Source organism: Leuciscus leuciscus (assembly GCF_965113295.1).
Source record: "Leuciscus leuciscus genome assembly, chromosome: 12".
Classification (NCBI taxonomy): Eukaryota; Metazoa; Chordata; class Actinopteri; order Cypriniformes; family Leuciscidae; genus Leuciscus; species Leuciscus leuciscus.
The window spans coordinates 16,984,202-17,003,925 of NC_138736.1; the positions used below are offsets into that span (position 1 = coordinate 16,984,202).

At 36.8% G+C, this 19,724-nt stretch overlaps 1 protein-coding gene across 2 annotated transcripts in view; it reads left to right on the forward strand.

The window, feature by feature from the left end:
- The window catches only part of zfpm2b (zinc finger protein, FOG family member 2b), a 49,346-nt gene that overhangs the window by 13,818 nt on the left and 15,804 nt on the right, over positions 1–19,724 (forward strand). Inside the window, exons 3-5 of one of the 2 annotated variants that reach the window (XM_082186698.1) lie at positions 2,246–2,347; positions 11,580–11,704; positions 18,141–18,237. In XM_082186698.1, coding sequence (XP_082042824.1) covers positions 2,246–2,347; positions 11,580–11,704; positions 18,141–18,237 — 324 coding nt within the window. Of the gene's footprint in view, positions 1–2,245; positions 2,348–11,579; positions 11,705–17,549; positions 18,047–18,140; positions 18,238–19,724 lie in introns of those variants that run through there. The other variant, XM_082186699.1, reaches the window with a different exon arrangement.

Below are 19,724 nucleotides of genomic sequence, written 5' to 3' on the forward strand. Positions count from 1 at the left end.
ATTTATTTTTTTGGTGATAGGTAGCATGTATCTGATTGGAAGTCTGCTACAATTCACATATAGTTCCATGAAATTGTGTGGATAATTTTAAATCACATATATAGGCTTGTTTGTATACATAAACAAACACCTCTCTACTGTAATCCAGTATTGATGGATATATATTTTATATTGTATTCCACAATCCCCTGTAAATGTTAGAAGTATCAGACCTTTTTTAGAACACAAAATCTTTTCGCACCTTCCCACCACCCCTTTAGCTCAAAGCAATGTTTGGTTTTGTGCTGAAATTGAATTTGAATATGAAAGAGAAGATTGAAGAAATATGGCATTTTGAGGGAAGACCTACTGTATATGTTACTAACAGGGTTATTGGTCATAGTAAATAACAACAGAGTTGCTGGTATTTGCTGCAGGCTTCCACCATCAAACTCGAGCTAATAGCATCATCTCTTTGAACTGAAATTCAATTACAGGCGTTTCTGCCGGCCACACCTCACCGTCACAACGGGATAATTCAGAGACCCCCGAGACATTTGAAATTCACTCAGCGTCCTAACGTTATGCTTTTCTATTTGTAAACGATGAATCTTCTCTTTGAAATGCCTGTCTCGCTATCCCCAACGTCCAAAAGTTTGCTACGGCAAAGTGAACTGCGTAAACTACCTGCTTTGCCTTCGAGCATGCAATCTTCAAAAGAACAATCACTTTCGCTGTTTTTTTTGTTCAAAATTGGCGGAACGATGTGTGGCGGTTTCCTTTTGTTCTTGTTGAAAAGGAAGAGGGGCAATTCTTTTTCATTTTCTCATATGTTTTGACCTATTAAGTTTTGAAGAGCAATGGCAAAGAAACATTTTTGAATATTTATTGTTTTTCTCGAACATCCCCCCCCCCCCCCTCCAAACTTGATCACATAATTGCTTTTTGAATCTGTGAACCGTATAATGGAAATGTCAAAAGTAAAAGTATAGATCATGACACCTATACCCGATGAAAATGAGTTATGATTTAGCGTGTATGATTTCCTCAGTGCGGGGTCATTTCTAGCCGCTCTCTGGACTGCAAGAATGCTTATTAATTACTCGAGTACGAATAAATAAATATGTAAAAACGTCAGTTTTCCGGTTGAGGTTCATTACACGTGCTAAGTTATATAATAGAATAGTTAATCTGTGAACAGTATAAATGTAAAAAATAACAGAATAGATCATGACACCTTGATAAGTATGATTTAATATTTACAATTAACAAAGTAATTAATTACTCCAGAACAAAATAGATGGATCTGTAAAAATTTCACGTTTCCAGTTAAGGTGTTGAGAATATGTCAGCACCTACTCTTCTATTTCCAAAACTCCTATTGGCTCTTATTTTACCATATGTTTTGTTAATATATTGCTCTTTTTTTACTTTTAATTTGTCTAAATACATTAAAACCCCATTATCTGAACTCACACCAGCTTTTAAGTGGTATTTGGGCTGTCTTGTCCCCTCAAGAAGGTTTAATACTTGGCTCTTTCCCTGTATTTATTCAGCTTGAGTTTTAAGATCATAAGGTTTTATCCATTCCTGTCGCTAGAAAGGAATTTCCTGTCCGCAGAGGACATGGACTGATTCCCTCTGTGTGTGTGTGTGTGTGTGTGTGTGTGTGTGTCTGTGTGATTTTGTGTGTGTGTGTGTGTGTGTGTGTGTGTGTCTGTGTGATTTTGTGTGTGTGTGTGTGTGTGTGTGTGTGTGTGTGTGTGTGTGTGTGTGTGTGTGTGTGTGTGAAAGAAGTTGAATGAGGATCTGAGGTAAATAGGCCTGTTCTTGGAGTTAACTTCTCTTGCCTGTGACGGTGTTAAATAGTACTTTGCCCATGGTGTCAGAGCCAAAGGCAGAAAATCCTTAATCACAGCTTAATTAAGGAATCATCTTGTAGCTTAATTTCTTTCCCAACACTGTAATTAAACATTTCCAATAAGTTTCGTCACAGGGCTTAACACAGGCAGCGAGTCTGTGATCAAGGTGGGTCCAGGGACTTGCTCTCTGTCTCTTTTCCATTCTCTCCAAAGAAACGAGCATCAAATCCCACAGCAGACACTTGAAAGAATCCAAAATGAGAAACTGCATATTGGAATTACAAAAAATGAACAGCTGCTGCCGGTGCGAGAGCCAGAACGGCCGTCACTGTCCGGTTTAGTGATTGTGCTACGATTTAGCCGTTTGTTCACATACAGCTAAGCTTTGATGTCTTTTTTTACAGGTGAAATGGGCGGAAGTTTAAAGGTAGAACATCAAGACAGTGATGGACAAGAAGAGAGAGTCCAGCCCAGCCCACTGACAGCAGAGGAATGGGACGGTCCAAGTAAGACAGCTGTCCAATCACGTCTCAACCCTCTTAACACACCTTACCTTTAGACAATGCAACATACTCTTGTGAAAAAGAAGTATACTTTAGAATACTTATAAAAAATTGTCCTTATTATGGAAATAATATACTTTAAAAGGATATACTTAAGTGCACACCAAATGTGAGGTTTTCAGACACTTAAGTTACAATTAAATGAAAATATTTTATAGTTTAAATTTATATTAAAGGACAAGTTCGGTATTTTACACTTAAAGCCCTGTTTACAGATCGTATCTGATGAAATAGAACGGTTAAGATTAAAATTTGGACACATGCTGCTGTCCCGAGAATTTTAGGTTTATTTCGCTTCCCCCCCCCCACCCCCACAATGGTTGTCTATATGCACTGGAAGATTCCGACCTAAAAACACATTAAACTTTCGTTTACAAAGACGTGAAACTCACCGAGTGGTCAGGGGTGTTCACTGATATGTTCCCTCAAAAATCGCTGAAAAAGATGCATTCCAACAGGTTTTATCGTAGTTTTTGTCCAACTCCATTGACTTAATAGGACGTGCTGTGAGACCGCAGCACCTTTACGGTATTACTCCGCCGCTTCTTCTTCTGCTTCTTCTGTGTATTCAATGAAATGTCCGTGGTTTGCTTGCAATTGGCAAAGGTGCATTATCGCCACCAACTGGGCTGGAGTGTCTATTATTCAAGCTCTCAACGGAAGAATCGCGGGTGTGACGCGTTTGGCAAAATAGGTCCACAAAAGCGAAATAAACCTAAAATTCTCGGGACAGGAGCATGTGTCCAAATTTTTATCTTAACCGTTCTATTTCATCAGATACGATCTGTAAACAGGGCTTTAAGTGTAAAATACCGAACTTATCCTTTAAGTGCAATTAGTTGAGCTTTAGAGTTTCTCAGTTTATCTTTATGTAATTTATAATTGCTTCTGTTTACTTCAATGTACTGACAAGCATTTATGGTAAGTTAAAGTGTCATTTCAACATGCATGCTATGTATTAAAATATATTTGTAATTGCACATTTGTAATAATGAAGTTGCAATTTAGTACATTTAAAACATATTAACTTTAAATGTAATATTAAATAACACACTACAGTTTAAATTTTAATCAAATAATTTAATTTAATCACTTTACATGTGCTTAATGTTTGTCAACACATAAAAATAAGTGTACTTCTTTAAAGCATGGCAAAAGATTATTAAAAACAATTATTTTAAATGTACTTTAAAGTTATAATTTGACATTGTTACAAAGTACACTTTTTAAAAGTGTAGAATATGAACAAAACAGAATATGATCAAATAGGTAGTAGGTTTATACATTTAAAATTTTCCCAATCTGAGTGGGCTCAGAAAGTACCAAAATCAGAAGCATCTGTGGTCATAAATGGCGTCTAGGTAGGCAGTTCACTAGATATACATTCAGAATGGAATACTTGCACACTGCTTATACTTTGCGATAAACACTGTAATCAACCTTCTATTTTTTTTTTTTGTGGAAGAGAATGCACAGTGAAATATTTCAAATAGTATGCATGCATGCATGTTGAATTGTTGAATTCCCCCCAAAAAATCTACCTTTTATATGTCACAATTGCACAGAGACAACAGTGTAAGACAAAATACAGTGAGTCTGAAAGGTGCAGCCAAATGATGTTCTGTAATAAGCCTTGTCCTCTTTAAAAGCATGAAATCTGATAATGTAATAATGCCATTTTGGGAGGTGCTTTATCTTGCGTGTTCACACTAGATTTACACAATACAGTCACTAGTGCCAGAGCCAAACTGAGCTGACTTCTCTTTTATCTTTATATATGATCACGGGTCTTTGTAATCAGGTCTTGATGGTGAGATATCACCGCATTCTGATATTCACGCTCTTTGTTGCGGTCTCTATCGCTGGATTTCTCTTTCTCTCCCTCCATCCTCTGAATAAATACAATAATGAGGCACTGTGTTTTCTTATCTGATCAGCAAAGAGTGCTTTTGTCTTCTCTGAACACTTCTCAGTATGCCAAGCCAATAGACACATAATATCTAGAATTGATGCTTAATTTGTGTTATACTGGCACCTTTGGATTTGGATCCGTCATCGATTTTAGCCTCACCTCATAAGCTTTTAAAACAATTGTACAGTAATAACTAAAATATTGTGAAATGTTATTACAATTTATATAATGTAAATGTAATTTTTTTAATTTTTTTACATAATATTTTAAAAAGTAATTTATTTCTCTGATGGCAAAGCTACTCCAGTTACAGGTCACATGTCAGTCACATGATCCTTCAGAAATCTTTTGAATATGCTGATTTTCTGCTCAAGAAAAACATTTATTATTATTATCAATACTGAAAACAGTTTTTGCTGCTTAATAGTTTTTTTTTTTTTTTTTTGGAAACCGTTATAATTTTTTTTTCTTTGAATAGAAAGTTTAAAAGATCATCATTAAAATTAAAATCTTATGTAACTTTAAATGTCTTTATAATGCCATTATAATTGACTTTTGATCAATTTCATGTGTCCTTGCTGAATAAAAGTATTAATTTCATTTAAAAAAATCGTATTGACCCCAAACTTTTGAATGGTTGTGTATATTTCATGAGAAACATAAGGATTATAATGCTGTCAAGTGATATCACCATAAAAATGTAAAACGAAAAGTGGCAATGCAGTATTTGGTTAATCATAGAACAGAGGCGGCACGTACACTATTTCTTGCGTTTCACTAGTTTTTTTCTTAGAGGAGGGAATCTTCCTTGCTACAGAAGGACAATAGTCTTGTTTGCATATTCATTTACCCCAATGCATCTTAATTGAAAACCATTACTGTAATGCTTTTTCAATGCACAACACACTCAATCTGTACTGCAAGCAAGTGTCATGACACAACAAGACAAAGGGTACTTGCAGACTAGAGAAAACAGTGTTTCACGAATAGGAATGTGTTAGATTAATTTTGAGGATGTGGATAGTTAATACAGCAATTTGTATTTCCACAAACACAACTAGACCTGCATGTCTGACGTTGAATTGCAACCACCATTTGTTTTGTTGATGGGAGTGATGAAGTTTTAGTGCGTCAGACCAAACTTTTTTTGTTTTGTTTCGTGACCCTTCCAACCTGCTATATCTGCCACTAGTTCTTGTTTCTGAACCTCATAATTTACAAATTAAAGCTTTGCATGGAATGACTTCCAACATCTCAAATTGAATTAGCATCTACAGTTATAACTTCCCAATGAATATTGCAGCGAAAGAAGAAGAATGAAGGAATGTCAAAAAAAAGAGAGATTGAGAAAAAAGAGAGTGAGAGATGAACGAAAGGAGGCCGATTCTGTCCGACGCCTCAGAAGAAGACAGGATGGAGTGAGGGATTTTAATGAAAGTGTAGTGGATTAGAGAAATCCCTGGAACAATATGAAATCATTACAGCTGCAGTCGACATCAAAGTCCCACTGATTGAGCCCCCTAAAGCCTTTTCACACTGGGAGCGGGAACGCGGCGGAGAACATGTAAACTAGAGCTGAGAGCAGCTGACCAGTGCGCTCGACAGCCAAATGAGAGAGAGAGAGAGAGAGAGAGAGAGAGAGAGAGAGAGAGAGAGAGAGAGAGAGAGAGAGAGAGAGAGAGAGAGAGAGAGAGAGAGAGAGATACAAGTACGGATTCCAGACTACTGACATTTAGATGAGCGTCATGGGATATGAACTAAATCAAATTGAGGGTATTCATCATCTTACAAGGCCTCCTTGATTTCAGATTGTTTTTGCAGATATTCTCAACTCTTTTAAAGGAATTTTCTGAGTTCAGTACAAGCCTAAACTCATGGACAGCCTCTGTGGTAAACTGGTGATCACCACGGAAAATCGTTTCAAGTCACCCCTCAAAACAAGCATAAATCACATTTACAGTATTGCACTTACAATTAAGGAGGCATTAAAGGTGCAATGCGCAAGTCTCTGAGTTTTTGCAGAACTATGCCCCCTCTAGCGACAAGCAAAACTGCAACCAGAGGTGTGCACACTCATTCCGCCCCGAATCCCTCTTATTTATTTTACTGTACAGGATTATAGAGGCAATCGCAGTGATCAGAGAAGGGCTCATTCAGCCCAAAAACGGATATTTTTAACATGAAATGTTACGCATTGCACCTTTAATGGTGAATGAAAAGAAAAAAGTGACATGGAGTAAAAAATATGTTAATGCTTTTGCGTTCACTCGCAAATGTTTTGTGTTCCCCATGAAACTTTGCGTTCCCTCGCAAAAATATTTGTGTACCACCAAGAAACTTTGCGTTCGGTTCTGCGAGCGAACGTAAAGTTTCTTGGAGGAACGTCCAAAATTTGCGAGAGAACGCAAAATAATTGACAAATACTGTACATACTCTTTGAAGTACAGCCACTAGCCGCTACAGCATTAAACATGTGAACAGGAGACAACAGTAAATAGAACCAGTAAATGACCATTTTTGCATTGTGTCTTTGTTACACATTAATTATACAATTAAGTACTGAGTAGTATTAATTAACAACATGTACTTATTTTACAGTGACAGACTGTGGTTTGGAGTAAGTTGCCTGTAATTATGAATCATTTACTGTCATTAATATAGTAAGTACATGTAACATGTATAACAATAACTAAAGTTGCCAAATGTCATTACTCAACCTTTTACCCCGTCTCTTTCTTACAGTCGATTGCAAGCTCGCATTCAGATCTGCCTCCATCTAATAAACAATCGATAGATAGAATCCACCATGAATATTTGTTTTTTTCATTAATGTTTCACTTGGGTGTCTACATCACAATATGGAAGAAAATATCTGCCATTACTTCTGTTACATTGTGACTTTAAACCATCCTTCCCAATAAACAAAAATTGCTTGTTTTGTCCAACCGAGAGATGAGTTGAAAATTATTTTCTGAGGTAGTCTAAAATAGAAATAGAAATAACTCACATAAAACATACATGTGACCTTTCTGTAGGACATCATTCACTTCAAAAATCATCCTGAGCCGAGAGATCTTTGACTGGCTGACAAAAGTTTCTGCCTCCTCTTGACCCCTCCTCAAACGGACACAATGTGGCTCATTCATTGTCTGTACGATACGCCTGTCCCTCCTTATGCCTGGAGGAGGGGTGTGGGGGATGGGGCTGTCAGTTGAATTAAAATACCACGTAATAATAATAATAATATAAATAATGACATTGATAAAAGGGCTAATCTACACAAAACAAAACAGCGTGTTCCTCCCTGATTGTGTGGGTTGTTGCGGTATTCAATTAGGCCATTTTCACTGGCATATTAATCATCTTTTCAACAAACAAGCCGGCGTTAATTAAAGCGGAGCGCGAGGATAAAGACGTGTTGCTGGATCATCACTCCGTTTATCAGCCACGCACACACACACCCCGCCGTTTAGCAAATCCCGTGCAGCGCTGCGAGGGGAATTTCAATGCTCTCTGGTTTGGAGCTGGTTTTTTGGGAGGGGAGGAGGTGGATTTTTCGAGTTTCAAATACAGAGACTGTCAATGTGAAGCCCTCTGCCCTTCACCGCTGGGAGATGAATTTATTCGTCAGTTTTATTTCAGCTAAAAAAAAGAGCCCGGAGAGTAAATCGCTTTAGCCCGAAACACGCGCAAGAGGAAGTCAAAACTCTTTGCTTCCCTTTTAAGGGCCTCGACGGGGAAGATAGTCAGACAGACACCTTTGAATGGGCTTTAATATGATGAATGAATGGATGTTTTGCTGACATCAGACCGATATTAATGCACATATAAGCGAGCTCCCAAAATCACATGTTGTTCCTTACATACATTTGCAATACTTTTACCATAATTTCCATCCTAATACCCATATTTATTGTTCAATTTACATAGACATTTATCCATTTACTTAGTCTAATCTTAAGGATTACACATACAGTGCCCATGCAATTGATTGATCACAAATAAGCCATTTCCAAAATTATGGAGATTAAATGTACATATTTACACAATATTTTATTAATTTCCAAAATAAAAATGTGTGCTATATTTGATTATTTTTTATATCTTCTTACTTATGTTTTAGACTTATTAGGCCACAATTTCTGAGTAAATTGGTAACACTTTACAATAAGGTTCATTAGTTAACATTACTTAATATATTAACTAACATGAACTAACCATGAGCAATCCATTTGTTACTGTATTTGTTAATCTTTGTTAATGTTAGTTAATGAAAATACAGCTGTTCATTGTTAGTTCATGTTAGTTCACAGTGCATTAACTAATGTTAACAAGATTTTAATAAAGTATTAGTAAATGTTGAAATTAACATGAACAAAGATTAATAAATGCTGTATACGTGCAGTTCATTATTAGTTCATGTACATTAACATACTAACTAATGTTAACTAATGAACCTTATTGTAAAGTGTTAACAGTAAATCATTTGTAAAACTATTCTTTTCTATATTGTCTCATTCAGTTCATCGTGACAACTTACACACCAAAAATGTATACACAAAAATCTGTGTTTCAGAAATAAGACCCATTGTATTTTATCCGTCATTTTCTTAAATAAACTGAGTATAACATGTGTCTTTTGTATGTCCAGGGCAGACGATCAGTTTGAACCCTACTCATTCACGTAGTGCACTTTGCCTCCGTCAATCTCAGCCTGCGAAGGACTACATCACACAATCATGCCACACTCCCACAATCCTTTTCTTCTCTGGCTGCTTGACTTGAAGCACACTCAAACAGCCTGCTACACCACACTGAGATCTTTCTCATTCTCTCACGCATTCTCTCTTGCCCTTTTCCAGTCTCTCTCTCCAGGAACTCGTGGCAGAGAGAGAGAGAGAGAGAGAGAGAGGAAAGAAGTCAAAAACCCGCGACAATGTACCAGAGAAATATCAGAGTGGCTTTTTTTTTTCACTCGTCACCCAAGCCAAAGATGGGCCGTCTCCAAATCCTGCTGCCCTATCAGACAAATTAAAGTAAATCAAGCATGAAATGAAGCAGGAGAGCCCGGAGATAAGGTCCCTTTAAGTCCCTCACAGATTAGACCACTGAGAGAGAGAGAGAGAGAGAGAGAGAGAGAGAGAGAGAGAGAGAGAGAGAGAGAGAGAGAGAGAGAGAGAGAGAGAGAGAGAGAGAGAGAGAGAGAGAGAGAGAGAGAGAGATGGAAGAGAGGGACAGTATGGAAGGAGAGAGGTGTAGAAAAGGGCGGTTTGCTGGTTTCTCTGTGGCAGACAGAGCTTTTGATTAGTTCACTTTGGCCCTGATGTAGAAGAACAGTGCATATATTCCCTCAGTAATTTTTTTTGATAATGACTTTTGTTTATTTTAGTACTCTGTTCCCGAAGTGCTTTGAACTGTGACTACATTTTTTAGATGAAATGAAGTTCATTGTGAGTTTTCTAATGTATAATTGATGTATTGAAGTGGAACTACAAAAAAAATTTTGAAAGAAAAAATATATTTTCCACAATTTTACGTAGTAGCCTTTAACTTGGATTTTCTCAACCACTGGATTCAATTTTAAGTCTGTTCTTAGTTTTAAAGTTAACATGAAATCAAAATGGACCCTTTAAAAAAAAAATTTAAATACACATGCCTGTTGTTATTGTGAATGATCTGTGCACATTATTGCAGAGATAAAAAAAAAATATTTTGTCATCTTTTTTTCAAAATGTAATAACTTGCTAAGACAACTTTCCTTATTGGTTTATGTCAAAAATCCTTTATACTTTATCTGACTTCCTGAAGTATTTAGAAAATAGTTGGTAGCCAATCAGTTTTGGTTCTCACTGACTTCCATTGTGCGTGTGTGTGTGTGTGTGTGTACAATAGAAGTCAAAGAGGAGGACAGAAACTATGTGGCTATAAATATCTTTTTTAATCTACCTCTTTAACCTTCACAAATCTACTTAGCTCTGGAATGTAATTATTATTAATAATTAATATTATTATAATGTGGTTTCATGTTAACTTGAAATTTACAGTCTCAGATTTATAATTTGCTCACCCTCATTTGCACTAAACACATATGACTTTCTTTCTTTCATAAAAAATGACTTTGAGAGCAGACTCTAAAATGTTGTTGTTTTGTAGTTATTTGCTAAAAATCTTCCTTTTTACTGCCGCTCATTTATTATTTAATTATTTTTATTCTTTATAATTTATAATTTACATTATTATTATTAATTATTACTATTTATTAAATAGATTTATTTAGAATTTTTTGTCAGTTACAAGACCTATTTGACATTTTTTTGCCCTTAAATTGCTCTGAAGTACAAATATATGTCATCATATATTCATAAAGTATTGTTGTGCAATATATATACGTATATATATATATATATATATATATATATATATATATATATATATATATATATATATATATATATATATATATATATATACATACATATACACACACACTAATATAGCCCCCACTGCTATATTAGTGAAATACAGTCTGTAGTTAAATACATCTATTAATCCAAAGAGGGGATGGGTGTAAAGGCTTAACCCTGATCTCCTGAAAGCACTGCCTCAAGATTCTCTTTATTTATCAATCCATCTGCCGGCATTCCACATCTCCTCCTGAAACTGGATAATTTACCACGCTTCTGCACTGTTCACATCAAAACTTTCAGCAGAAAGAGGCTTAATCCACCTTATCTGAAACCCTGTCAAAGCAGTGAGCAAAAGCCTAATCAAAGAGACAGGCAGGGTCACCCAGGAGAGGGTCCAATGGATGGGTGTATGATTTCTAATTGAGCTCCTATGTGCTCACACTGCGGGTTAGTCTGCTCATGGAGTGGTGTGGTGTTTTGGCTAAATATCCGGGCTGGTAACTGTAAAAAATGTATTGAACCTGATGAACTTTCAGCATTGTGCCCTTGAGCAAGACTCTAATCCCCAGCTTACCCCTGATGGGTTGTCCCTAAAGTTGAAATGCACTTAATATACAATAATACATTACAGACCTGGTGAGCACAAGAGACTTTGTTCAAATATATTAAAAATCTTAATAACCCCACACTTTTAAACAATAGTGTACTTGGAAGAGACGTTTTTAGAGTAACATAAAATTAAAATAAAATAAAAAGTTTGAATCAGGCTGAACTATATATATATATATATATATATATATATATATATATATATATATATATATATATATATATTTTTTTTTTTTGTCTTCTACAGGTCAGCTGAAAATGGTTGGTGAAGGAGGGGAGAGAAGGATTTTTTCTTGTCAGGCACTTCTACTAGGCACCACATGGGGTCCTTTCCATGGGAAGATTGAGGTGGCCACAGGAGGAAGTGACAAGGTGGGAGTTGTTTGTTTTGCTTATTTGCAAAATGTGGACATGATAACCTGATTTTCTTGGGACAGTTCTTTCTAATTAGGTCATAATTCAGAGCAATGTGTAGTTGACAAATCGAAGCACAATTGAGTTTATTTTTTTATTTTTCACTTACCAACTAAGAAGCTTTTTTTATGCCTTTTTATGCTTGCAACAAAATGAAAATAAAATAAAACACATTAAGTGTACAGAGATGTAGTTGTCTGTTTAGACTTTTAGCAAAAGGGCCAACAACTTCACTTTTATCAGAATTCTTTATCTTCAAAAGAGAAAATATGTGCAAACTACATTATACCATCAACCTTCTCAATAAATTTGTTATTATGACCTATAGTTTGCTTCCATCATGATTCTTTAAAGGAGCTGTATGTAAGAAATGTATTTCAATTAATCATAAAATGGCCCTGATATGTCACAAGACATTAAGAAATCATGTTCATTTCAAATACTTATATCACTGACAACAGTAGTCCGGCCAGGATATTGTCATTTAAAAAGTGAAGTTGCAGCCCTCAACTGATGTTGATGTTGTCATCTTGTGTTTTGGCCTGATGCTCCACCCTCCACCTATCTACCAATCACAAAGTCAGTAGTGTTTCGGCATTGGGGTTGCCAGCTCTGCTCTAGTTACCACAGCTACGTAGCAGCCTACGTTCCTGCTGGATCCTGCAGCCTATCTGGCAACCTTGAGTCAGGGGGGAGGGGGAGGGGATACACCGCTCTACAGTAATTTGAAAGTGATTGCAGTACCAGTTTTGGCCACAATCTTACACACTGCTCCTTTAATTAACACCCAAAAATTGTGCGTCCATAGTTTTGATACTTATGACATTGTTGTGGTGTTTGTTCTGGTGCATTCATCTCATAAATACTATAATTATCACGTGACTTAACATAACTCTGTACTATTGTGATTTGGCTTTGTCCACGTAATTTTTACTTGGTATACAGTCTTAGTGAATTGTGGGTAATTACAGACATAGAGATGAGACAGCCAGATTGAAATGAAAGCAAGGGAGAGAAGTTAAGTCATTTAAAAGGTTTTTGTGTCCATTTTGTATTTTGAGGCCTTGGAGAAGGTGGTGTTGTGTTTTGGAGTGTACCAGAGAGAGAGTGAGTGTGTGTGTCACGGGTAATCTGTGCCCGTGGCAGGTTTACCCTGTGAAGCGGACTGGTATCGCAGGCCCATTGTTGTTGCTCCTGTCAGAGTGGGGAGAGGCCGATGGAGGCCTGTGCTGGCCTGATAAGGGGAAAGAGGATTCAGCGGAGAGAGAGACAGGCAAAAAGAGAAAGAAATGACTCAAGGAGAGTGGAGTGCTGTGTAGACTCTGTCTTTTTCATGAAGTATTCCCACACAGTCAGATCTGCACAAACCTCTCACTCTTTCTGCGACTCCATTCTGATGGTTAGTCTTTAAAAAGAGACACTATACATACTGTAAGTGAGTACGCAGGTCACACGTGGAAGGTAAAGTATGAATTTTTTTTTTGGGGGGTTCTCACCACAATGCTTTTACTGGTGTTTCGTGAGACAAGGCAAGCGTCACAGTTACTATCACTCATAATTTAGGTTTGTGATCACAACAAACCTCTATCCATAAATATTAAAGTTCTGTGCATAACTCAACTTGCATTGAAAGCAACACCTGGGACATCTAGAGACTGGCAAGTGTATGAAAAATGCCCTTTCAAGTGGTTCTCAACCATGGGACCGGGGCCTACTAGGGGGCCTCAACAAACTTCCAAGGGTGCTGCAATGACTTAAGTCAGGGGTGTCCAAACTCGGTCCTGGAGGGCCATTGTCCTGCGGAGTTTAGCTCCAACTTGCCTCAACACACCTGCCTGGAAGTTTCTAGTATGCTTAGTGAGACCTTGATTAGCTGGTTCAGGTGTGTTTAATTGGGGTTAGAGCTGAACTTTGCTGAAAAGTGGCCCCCAGGAGCAGGATCGGACACCCCTGACTAAAGTATTTAAATGAATACATTATTAATAATATATCACAACTCTAATCTAAAATTAAAAGCTAAAAAAAGCACATGCAAATCATAATTTAAACGGAAATAATTTGAATATTGTGTTGGACAACCGGTGCCTTCAAGTCGAAAAGGTTATGAACCACTGCCCTAGCTTCTTTGTATTGCCCGAGCAACATAAATATTCAGAAAACATTAAATCAGCTGCCTGGGACAATGATCCATTACAGTTCAGTGTCATTAAAATTTTTAATTTTACAACAGCATGCCACGATTGCCCCATCAGAATCAAATATTCCAGAGAGTATTGTTATAATTATAATTATAAAAATAATAATAATAATAATTAGTTTTTTTTTTTTCTCTAAATGGTAGCCTTGGCAGCATCAGTAGAAAAAAAATGTTCGGGAGACAAAGTTTTAAAGTCCCCCTGTGGTGAAAATCAAGATTTTAATGTTGTTTATGCGTCTATGTGTCTTTTTAAAATATACTCTTAAGACAAAACATGTACAAATTCATAAGTCAACACCATTGCTGAGTATTTTCTCCTTAAAACCGCAGTGAACCAAAGACAGTCTCAAAAAAGCGGTTTGAAATCGCTGGTGTTTCTGACATCACAAACTACCTTGTAACCAATCACGTCAACATGTGATCGGCAACAAGTGGATCTCTGAGCTGGGGCTAATTCGAGACGGGGCTAATTTGCATATTCATTGAACTGCGTATACTAAATGATGCAAGGGTGTAGAGTTACATTCAAGCTATTTTAAGGCATGAATAATTTTTTTCCAAGGAAAAAACTTTTAAATATGTAATTTTGGTGATCAAAGATGAGTTTTAAGGGATACAAATTTTTACTACAGGGGGACTTTAAAGAAAGTGAATCATGAAAAATGATTGAAAAGCTTTTTTCTTTAAAATTGTGTGCACTGATTAATTGTTCACAATAAGACCAATGAAAATTTATGTACTTATGGATTTGTCAAGACACCAAAATCTGCCATCTAAAAAGTTGAATCAATATCAATATTTCTCATCAAATTCTTCTAAAGGCTGGAATACACTACATGACTTGTCCAGATTTTTTCACGATTTACAGTCTGGACGAGTCAACACTAGTTGCCGAAAGTCTGCAGTCTTCAGTCAGAGTTCACAGATTTCACAGAAAATTGCATAGTGTATGATGGACACAGACTCTTTCCTTCAGACTATTATGGCCCAGTTTACACAAGTGTGTTTTCGTTTTAAAACACATAACTTTTGCTACGGTCGGTTACACATAGTGTCTACTCTACTCTGGAGTTTGCGACCCTTGAAAACGTAGACTTTTGGAAACGCTGCAGACCCTGTTTTAGTTTGAAAACTCCAGGGTTATGTTTCAGTGTAAACAGACCAGATTTAAAAAAAAAACGAAAGTGTGGCTGCCCACATCACGCTATCGGATCATGACAATAACAGATCAGAGCTGACTTTCTCAACGGCTCTGTTAGAGACCAAACTCGATGACCATGTAAACAATAATGGAGACGGAACTGCAAAGTATCCACTTGTTCTATTCTTCACTGCCCAAGGAAAGGAGGATGCATTTGTAAGCTGCATTCGAAGCAGCCATCGATTTGGGACAGCCTTCGTCGTGCCGCTTTCGGCCTTCAAAGGCAGCCTTCTCAGGATGCAGGCTCTGAATTGGGACACATCTTATGTGTGACATTTGTGTTCGAAATGATATGAAAGCCTGGTAGTGAGTGATCCTCAGTCCTTTAGTGTTTTTTCTCTTTTTTTCCAAATATTTTTCTTTTTAACCTTTTACAAATTAATCAAAAAATTCTAAAAGTTGTGTAGTGTATTCCAGCCTTAAAGGAGACATATCATGCTTTTAAATCGATCCTTTTTACATATAAATCATACATTTGTGGTCTATATAAAGCGGAACTGCAATGCTTGGGTCTGAATTCCTCATTATTATAGCTCCACAGGCCCCTTTTCTACCCCTTTTCTGATGTGCGTCTGAGAGCAACTCGTTTTGGTGCGGTCTCTTTAAATGCAATTGAGACACTTCATACCCCGCCCCCTCTCCAGGTTGCAGAGGTGACACTAGGTTCAACTCCACCCCGTTCGGCCATTTTTGTAGTTTGATAGCAGAGATACGATTATGTAGCAACACAGAAACTTTTTATTCACACGTTATTAACAAAATGTCAACAACGGAAGACTTGTCCATCCAGCCTTACATGTTCGAGCCAGAGTCGGATCCGGAGCGAGATGAAAATGATAACCGTTCATCTACATTAGACGGTGTAATGAAGCGTGTGGGTTACTACATCCAACAACCGAACATTTTAACCTACCCTCTCGTAACTTCTGCATCCTTTAGCTTGGACTACAAAATTGCAGCGAGAAATAAAAGTGTTATAAAAGTGGATTGCTGGAAGTGTTGGGCCGGAAGTCGATGTCCTTATTTGGCAGTTCCGCTGCAAATACTGTGACGTAATAGTTGAAAAAACGTCATAGATGACAGAAAAATCTGAACCGGTTGAAAAATCTGACCAAAACAGAATATAAAGATATCAACTAAGCACCTGAAGAGAATAATTTCAACTTTTCTGTACTTCTAAACACTCCAAATATACAACAAAAGGCATTTAAGGGCTAAAAAAGTGGATTTAGCATGATATGTCCCCTTTAAAGTAATAGTTCACCCAAAAATGAAAATTCTGTCATCATCATTTGTCATCATGGAAAACAAATACTATGGAAGTCAATGTGGTCCATCAAATGTTTGGTTACCGACATTCTTCAAAATATTCATATGGGTTTGGAACAACTTAAATGATAACAGAATTTTCATTTTTCGGGTGAACTATTCCTTTAAGTTGATTTATTGGGGCCCCTGTATTTTCATTTAGTTTGGCATAAATGTCTCTACTTGCATCCAGGGACCCCAAGCAAAGCCCCATGTCACCAATTTGTACTAATTTCAGATTAAGTCATTGCAGCCATTTGAGGTGAAGTGGATATAATCTCTATTACCTGTAGGGATCAGAAGACATCCAGCTCTAAAACAGCATCATCCCTTTATATCCCTATGGGGGAGGAAAGGAAACCAAATGCTCTCCAGACTCTCAGACTGTTATCATTGTGCTTATCTCTCCGGGAGCACACGCTCCCTCTCTCTCGGGCCAAATCTGCATTTTTGCTGAATCGTATCATCTTCCTGCCCGACTGGTCAATCCCAGACAGGGCCGACAGGGCTTTGTCTTACGGCCTATTAGAAATAGAGAGGCAGACACAAAGAGGAAATATACACTTGTGAAAAAGTAGTAGACTTCAGCATACTTTTAAAAAGACTATTTATGACAACGCATTCTCACTCCAGGTGTCAAAAACTGAAGCATGATCAAGCGAATTTAGTGTCACTACAAGACGTTAAAGGTATCACTAGGCATCGCTATGTCTACGAACTAGGAAACCAATTGCTTTCAATTACTTGCCTTATGTGTCCGATTAAGAAGCATTTCATTTTTGCATGTATTTGTAAAATAATAAATATGATTAATATTTATACTTTCATGGATTTTTTAAGGACCTAACCCCACCCCAACTCTAAACCTAACCAGTTCTGAACAACATAAAACAGGTAACAGACAGATAAAAGTATAGTCACAGGTATTTATTGCAAAAACCTGATTAAAGAACTTGTTGCATTCCAAGTCTTCTGAAGTCATACAAAATTATGCCTGATGGTCTTCGTTGTCCTGCAATTAGGGTGTTTGGGATGTGGGGTGTTTTTGTGTACTTAGCAACATCACAGATATCCCACAATTGCAAGCACAATTTTATTTTTATTTCAACAGAAATATCAATTCAATTCAGTCATTCTGCTTCCAATTATAAAATCAAATCCTCTGTCCATCCCTTTGAAACCCATGCCGGTTCTTTAAATTCCCTGTGTGCCGGTTTCAGGAAGCTGTGATGCTGGTGATAGAGGGGTACAATGTGTCTAAAGATCAGTGCTCAGCATTCTGATTCTTCTGTCTCCAAGTCCATGCCGCTCCATTCTGGATTCCAAACCTCCCAAAGGATGAGATCTGATCAGGTTGAACATTCAGAGGGTCTCTAACAATACAGGCATTCATAGGGCGAGCGGGACAGGGTGTGGCTTCCTGCTCGCCTCTCTTCTCACACACATACATGGAGATATATCTTTGGAAGGGCTCTTGGGAATGATGAATTCATGGTTGACGTTGTTTAAACAAGCTCACTTGGACAGTCCCACCGTTGGATGGCGTTTCCACAGTACGCCACTGACCGTCTGATGTATTTGTAACACAAAAATGGCAAGTTGTGGTTGGTTGATCTATATGACAATCAGATGGTTTGTTTGAGTTGGCGGGTCTTAGAAACAGCTAATGTGTGTGTTTTGTGTTGCAGGTTTCGCTGGTGTTGAGTGGAGGTCCTCGCTGGCTGATGGACATGATGTGGGTCAGTGCAGAGGATGGAAAGAGCAACTGTGCTGTTTACAGTAAAGGTGAGAATTTATTCTTTGGGCTTATAAATGTATTTGTAATTCTTTCAGGCTTCTGTGCCTGAGAGTATGTGGACTTGAACGGGGTGTTAAAGACCCCATGACATGGCAGGACAACACAACTGACAACAATTGACAGCAGAAGGATATCCATCTGCAGAAATGTTTTGATAAATACAAACTATTTTTAATTTTTGACTTTGTAATTGAGTTATGGGTAATATAGAGTTATCAGTGTTTATTGGATCAAGGTCCTTGCTAGTGCCTGAATGCTTGTTTATGATATACTGATTCACATCATAGGGAACAAGGGAGTGGAATGAGACCCAACCAATGATGTGTGACTTGCTATTGCAAGACAGTTGCAGGTGGTATTAGATCACATTCTAATTCTAGAGAGCATTTGATTGAAAATTTTTGGCTTTAGTTTGAAATTGTTGGTGTAAAATATATTATAAATAAATAAAAAATGTGGGGTTAAATAGGTTATGTTAATTGGTAATGTTATTGTCAAAATTAAATACCGAATTAAAATGTATATAATTTGAAATTATTACAGTTTCATTTTGCCTCCTAACGACTGGTTAGAAATCATGAGATTAATTATTTATTCTGTAATTATTCTATTCTATTGACTGCTTTATGTTTCTCTGGAAGTTTATACATATAAAAGTCCTGCTGCATCAACTTAAACAAAATGACTTTTCTGTTTTGCTAGTACTATTTATACTATTTATACAAGCCGTTATTTTGAACTGTCTATAAAATAATCCCAAATAATAATGTATCATGGTTTCCTAATATAAAAAGTATTATTTTTAAAATACATTAAAGAACAATTGTTATTTTTAACTCTTTCCCTGTCAGGTTTTTTTTTTTTTTTGCCAGCCACTACCAGCATTTTTGATCATTTTCACAAAAACGTAATGGCCCCTGAATATTTTGTTGTAGGATTATCTGAACATGCAATATGTCAAAAGAAAGAACAGAGCCTCTGCTTTTAAACAAAAGCGTAATGCATAATTTTTTTATTAACACTTGAATATGGGTAAGTTTCATAAAAAAAGCAAAACTTTGAACACATTTTTTTGTTTTTCAAAGACTATAATGTGCATAAGCAATGCTTTTATCGCTTGTTTCTGCTCCTTTTTTGCCTGTGTTTTGATCTGGAGATTCTCGTAATAGCATATAACAGTGTTACCATATAACAGTGAACACGGAAAGCCGGAAAATTCCATTGGCGGGGAATGAGTTAATATTTCACAATATTTCTGTCTTTACTGTATTTTTGATCAAATAAACGCAGCTTTGAAGACTTCTTTCAAGAACATTAAAAAGTTTTACCGACCCCAAACTTTTGAACAGTAGTGTGTTTATCTGTATTTGCATTTTTAGAAGTGGTCCCTCACAATGAGATCATCAAATTTAGGGGTCAGTGGCATTAAAAAGTTTAAAACCCATGCACTACAATATACTGTAGATGATCTCAA